The 6512-nt window shown below is 40.2% G+C and overlaps 1 protein-coding gene across 1 annotated transcript; it reads left to right on the top strand.

The window, feature by feature from the left end:
- The first annotated feature begins 1288 nt into the window (after window positions 1–1288).
- Window positions 1289–1963, top strand: LOC131605105 (uncharacterized). Its single transcript, XM_058877501.1, has one exon. It carries the CDS (start codon window positions 1289–1291, stop codon window positions 1961–1963), a length of 675 nt encoding a protein of 224 aa, XP_058733484.1.
- The last annotated feature ends 4549 nt before the right edge of the window (window positions 1964–6512 follow it).

Raw genomic sequence — 6512 nt, forward strand, 5'->3', positions numbered from 1 at the left:
AAATTACTCAAGTATCAAGTGTTAAGAGAAACAATTTGCTGAGAAATGTACGTATGACACCACACTTTAAATATGTTTGTATTTCTATTTACAGAGTCGAAATGTCTTTTACTTTCCTTTACTTTTTCGCCTAGTCTTTCTTTTGATTCAAAGTATCTTTACTTCTTTCGTTAAGTCGTTATATTTTTGCAGTTTATATTCTGGAAACTTACATTCTTTTACATCATCGTCTAAAGTTTCATTTACGTTTATAACAAGTTTACTTTTAGTTTTGTACTTTGTTAGTTTATTTCGCAAGTTATTTATACGTTCATACCATAACCAAGTTTTCAAAGCGAAACGAAAGACCAAGAGAATATGAACCAAATTATCTTGAAAGACAACTTTTTGACTATGTCCTAGGATCAATCTAGTCGATCCTGCGAGTAACCAAAATATATTTATAATTTGGAAGACTAGCAGTTGTTTATCGGAAATCACCGTAAACAAATTGGCACGCCCAGTGGGACAGTGTCAAAAACGTTTGTCATTAATTTTTTGTTTGTTTTTGTCTAGAATATATCAAGACCTTGTTTGAACCTTAGGAGCGGTAAATTAACCAACAGTGCGCAACCGATTCCTAAACGACGGTACAATAAGAAAATGGTCAATTCGACCAGTGGAAGGGGAAATCAAGATCCCCCACAAGGGTCAGGAACAGTAGCAGCAAGTACTACAAATGATTTGACTTCTATGCTAGAAGCACAGGAGATACCCACTTCGACAGGGTCTGCGGCCGTAAGTAGTTCCCAGGCCATGCCCGAAAATACGTCGGTGCCAATAGGGACAATACCAGTATCTAGTTCGACTATTGTGCCTCCCTTTACAGGCACAACAGAAATACCACATTTTTCGACAAATTATGCAAGTCAATTACATACCCCTGGGCCACCAACAACATTCGAGGGTTGGAGACCTTGGAACCCTTATGGAATGCCACCATCATATATGGCAGGATTACAAGGTACGGGACCTACCTACACTCAACCTGGTACGACGACATTTTCGCCTAATGCCGGCTCAGTGGGTCGAAGTGTACAAAACCCAGGACCATCAGGCCAAATGCCTACCTTAACTACAAATAATCAAGCAACATTTAGGCATGAGATGGATGCAAGCAATCACGATATGGTGGGTGTCCTTGCTCGAGAAATGGGTTCGATTTTTTCTCCCTTAATAACAAAACATTGCTAGGACTAACCAGGATAATGTAGAAACATATCAAAAGATATCTTCGCAAATAGGACGTATGGCAGATTTCTTTGGAGCCCCTCAAACTTCTACTAGACGAAGGAATAACCAGGCTACCGTTCGAGAAGACGAACAAATCTTGACACCTGTTCAAGATTTAGTTCAGCCATCTAGGCAAAGACCCGGTGAAAGAAATCAAGTGATAGATTTAGAAAATCAGAACCGAAGGACCAATACTGGTCAACATGAAGTTCTCGAAGAACAGCCTAGGGTAGTCGTAGTTAATAGGGACCAACATCAAGATGAAGTATTGCAGAGGGTTAGGAGAGACAATATGGCGACAGAAAATAACCTAACCACCCTGATAGAAAGAAATATGGCCAATAATGGCCTTAATACTGGACTTCAACGTCCAAATTACACTTCCTATGTAGCGGAGTATATTCTGCAGACTGAACTACCAAGGGGTACCAAAGTACCCAAATTTACAAAATTTTCAAGGGATACTAGTGAATCAGTTGTAGAACACATAGCCCAATATTTGACAGAGGCTGGTGATTTAGCAGGAAACGAGAATTTGAGAATTAAATATTTCCCTAGTTCGTTAACAAAAAATGCATTTACGTGGTTCACCACTTTACCTCCAAATTCCATAGACACTTGGGCACACTTGGAGAGGATGTTCCATGAACAATTCTACATGGGACAAGATGCTTCACAGTTGAATACTTGAATAAGTTCTGTTTACTGAAATCAAGATGCTTCACAGTTGTTCTGGAACATGAATTAGTCGAAATGGCTGCAGGTGGTTTGGACTATTCAATTAGAAAGAAATTGGATACTCAATATTTGAGAGATATGGCCCAGTTGGAAGATAGAGTTCGACAAGTCGAACGATTGAAAGCTGAAAAGACCAGAGCAAACAAGAATTATAAGAAGGAGAGAGTAGCATATATTGAGGCTGAAGATGCCGAAGGTGAAACCTTCGAGGATTCATATAGCTTCGAAGAGGTCGAAATAGACTTGGCTGAATTAAAAGAAGCACCTCCGTACTATTGTAAACTACTAACCCCTTCTAACGGGAAAAATCCTGTCGAAAATGACAAGAACGACAAATTCCCAAAGAAAACATACACTTTTGATGTTACCAAGTGTGACGAAATCTTTGATTTATTAGTAAAAGATGGCTAGATGATAGTGCCTCCCAATTCCAAAGTTCCTCCGTTGGAACAACGGAAAAAAGGAGGTTTTTTTAAATATTATGGATTTTTAGGCCATAAAACCACACAATGCTTTCTTTTCAGGGATCTAATTCAAAATGCTATCAAGGATGGTCGTTTGAAGTTTGCTGACAAAGGAAAGAACAACATGAAGGTCGATGTTGATCCCCTCAACGTCGCTGACACCAACTATGCTGTACCAGTCGACATCAACATGGTGGATGTGTCTGAAGTTGACACCGCAGAATGGGAGATGGTTTGAACAGGAAAGCAGACTACTGAAAGCCTAAGCAACAATGTAATCTTCAATACTGATGTTGAAGAGTCATTCGAATCAAAGACCACTGAAGGTCTTAAGGAGAAAACTAGTGAGGCCACTGAAGACCTCAGGGTGAAGCTCCAACAAATAAGGATTTCTGAAGTTCCCCCAGCAGGAGTCAATATGGTGAATGTTGAGCAACCTTTGTCTGAAATCGAAGAACTAGAGAAGTGTCTAGTGAAAGAAAGAGACAAAGGAAACTATGGAAATCCAAGGGCAAATGAAAGCTTGAAAGACTATCTCTACAGGTGCCATGAGAATTTTTTTGGACGGATGTTAATGTGTCAAAGGTGCTCGATTATGCTGGATCGAAGGGTTCAAGCTAACTATGAAAGGTCCCAATGAAATAAAATGCAGGGGCACTGGAGGCAAGGAAACTAGTTGCTGAAGGTTTACCCAAGGCCTGGGGAAATTCTTGTAAGTTTCCTGGTTCGATGTCATAAGGCAAAGACATAAATCATTATGTGTCCCAGGTGTGGGGCAGTATATGATAATCTGATGGCCCAATCATTCGAAAGGATATCATTCTCTACTGGTTGGGATGTTCAAGGAGTCAATCCCAACATGTACGTGTTTGATAATCAAACACCATCAAGAAGGCCTGATAGCCCTCATCCCAAGGCTCGCAAAGTGACATTCAAACTCCCCACAGAAGTACCCATGGATAGATGGACACAAGCTGGCGCAGGGAATAACAAATGGAGAATCTGGGATCAAGGTGGACGAACTGCAATGGCTTATAGAAGGCAGTTCCACACGTCAAATCGAGAAATGTACAGGCTTGAGAATTATAAAGGTAGGAACCCAATGTCCAGATCTCAATGGAGGAGACACCAGATAATGAAGAAGGCTAAAAAAGAATCCAAGGCGAAGGATGTTGGAGAATCCAGCAGCACCAAAGTCCCAATGCAGGGGGCAAAGTCAAACAAACCTCCTGTGGAACGCAAGTTGTTCAGTTCTGAAAACGAAAAAGAAGAGGAAAAGGTGCAGTCTAGTCCGTGGAAATAAGACGACAAAATGACTAATGATTTCGATTCAGACGGAGTGTCATCTATAAATTTCAATTGCAATGTGGTGTCAGTCATTCCCCATGAATTTTACCAAGAGACATAAGTCGAAGATTGCGAGGGAGCTGATGAAGAAGAAATGGCGAAACACAGACCAGTGTGTTACTATGTGCTAAATAATGGAGCTGTCGAAGAGCAGAATGCCTTCTTCGAAAGACCTGATCAAGGTATGAGGAATCATCTGAATCCTCTTTACATAAGAGCCAAAATTGAAAATGTAGGCATTAACAAAGTCCTCGTTGATGGGGGGGCAGTAGTAAACTTGATGCCCCAATATATGCTGAAGAGGATTGGTATATTCGACACTAATATAAGACCACATAATATGGTCTTGTCCAACTATGAAGGAAAAGTAGGACATACCTTGGGAGTTGTCCAAGTGAACCTAACTGTGGGTTCAGTCACAAGGCCAACTATGTTCATGGTGATACTAGCAAAGGCGAACTATTACCTATTGTTAGGAAGGGAATGGATTCATGGGGTTGCTGTCGTGCCTTCGACAATGCATCAAAGGTTAACTATTTGGAGAGAAGATGGAATAGTTGAAAACATAGAAGGAGACCAAAGCTACTATATGGCTGAAGTGAATCAAGTCACCAAAACCAGTTTCAATAGAAACCTAGTCAACATAGGGCCATGCCATGCAACAGAAGATATATACTCTCCAAATAAAAATGCTATGTATTATTTATCCCTTCACCCCAATGGATTCCAGTGGAACAAACAAATAATGGATGGTCCAGAAGATACAGAACCCATCGAAGGGTTACCAGGAATACGGACAACTGGCTGGGACGAAGACGTAGAATATGTCTGAGTCATCTTTCTTCGAAAAGATTTCGGCTTATGTAGCCGAAAATAAAAGAAAAGCGGCTCTTGAGGCCGAACTATCAAACATGGATGTCGAAGCCATACAAAAGGAATCAGAAGTTCCAGGCCCTGGGATACACTTTTTTCCACAACCACCTGACGTCAATGCCTATGACATCAAAATTCCAAGCAAAGGAGCAAGTCAAAGATTAAACGCAATTTATGATGAGGAACCTTTGGGGTTCGAAAAGGATCCAATGGCACCAAATATAAAGATGTTAGCTCAAGACCCACTCGAAGAAGTAGATCTTGGAGACGAGAGTCGAAAGAGGGTGACATATATCATCGCAAAATTGGAGCCATCCCTAAAATCAAAGGTCATTGCGTTACTGAAGGAAAATAAAGATTGTTTCGCCTGGGAATATGATGAGATGCCTGGTTTAGGAAGAGACTTGGTCGAATTGAGGTTGCCCATAAAAGAAGGGAAGAAGCCCATCAAGCAAACTCCTAGAAGATTCACACCAGAATTTCTCTTGAAGATTAAAGCAGGTCGAAAGACTTCTTCGTTGCAAATTCATTAGGACTACGAGGTATGTCAAATGGATTGCTAATATTGTACCTGTTATTAAAAAGAATGGTTCTTTAAGGGTATGTATAGATTTTCGTGATCTAAATGCAGCAACCCCTAAAGATGAATATCCTATGCCTGTGGCAGAGATGTTAGTAGACTCAGCCGCAGGCTTTGAATATCTAAGCATGCTAGATGGATATTCAGGATACAATCAAATCTTCATTGCAGAAGAAGACGTGTCCAAAATAGCTTTTCGTTGTATTGGGGCAATAGGTACCTATGAGTGGTTCGTTTTGCGGTTTGGTTTGAAAAATGTTGGGGCAACTTATCAGAGAGCAATGAATTCTATATTTCACGATTTTATAGAAACATTCATGCAGGTGTACATAGATGATATTGTTATAAAATCTGTTTCAGATGGCAGTCATCTTGATCATCTTAGTCAATCATTCGAAAGAATGAGAAAACATGGCTTGAAGATGAATCCCCTTAAGTATGCTTTCTTTGTGCAGGCTGGAGATTTTGTAGGCTTCGTAGTCCATAAGAAGGGAATAGAAATTAATCAAAATAAAATGAAGGCTATTATGGAAACAAAGCCTCCATCCACGAAGAAGGAGTTGCAATCACTATTGGGAAAGATAAACTTCTTGAGAAAATTTATCTCTAATTTGAGTGGGCGTACGCAAGCTTTCTCCCCCTTACTTCGCCTGAAGCAAGGAAGGTTCGAATGGCACACTGAACATCAAGAAGCTTTTGAGAAAATCAAGCAGTACCTGATGCACCCACCCATCTTGTCACCTCCAAATGGAAAGAAGCATATGAGACTCTATATCTCAGCGTTTGATACTACGATAGGTAGCATGTTAGCACAAGAGGATGAAAATGACATCGAAAGAGCCATTTATTATTTAAGTAGAGTACTAAATGATGCAGAGACTAGGTACACTGCCATAGAAAAACTCTGCCTTTGTTTATATTTCTCTTGTATAAAACTTAAGTATTATATAAAGCCAGTTGATGTTTCTGTTTCATCTCATTTCCATGTTATTAAACACATGTTATTTAAGCCTGTAGCGCTAAAAATTACTCGAGGTGTCTACAGACTCGAAAAGGAACAGAGTCGCCACCGATCTTTATTTGTTCCAAAAAGGAAAGGGAAAATATCGAATAAAACCCATGAATAAAAACAAATGGATAAGATGGTCATCGCAACCAAATTAGGGTTCGGGAGTCGGTTAAGCAAGGGGAAGGTATTAGCACCCCTCACCTCCATCGTACTCGATGGGACCCATTTA

Source organism: Vicia villosa, linkage group LG5 (genome assembly GCF_029867415.1).
Source record: "Vicia villosa cultivar HV-30 ecotype Madison, WI linkage group LG5, Vvil1.0, whole genome shotgun sequence".
NCBI lineage: Eukaryota > Viridiplantae > Streptophyta > Magnoliopsida > Fabales > Fabaceae > Vicia > Vicia villosa.

Coding starts and splice junctions, on each gene's coding strand:
- LOC131605105 (XM_058877501.1), top strand. CDS start 1,289: ATGGCAGATTTCTTTGGAGCCCCTCAAACTTCTACTAGACGAAGGAAT.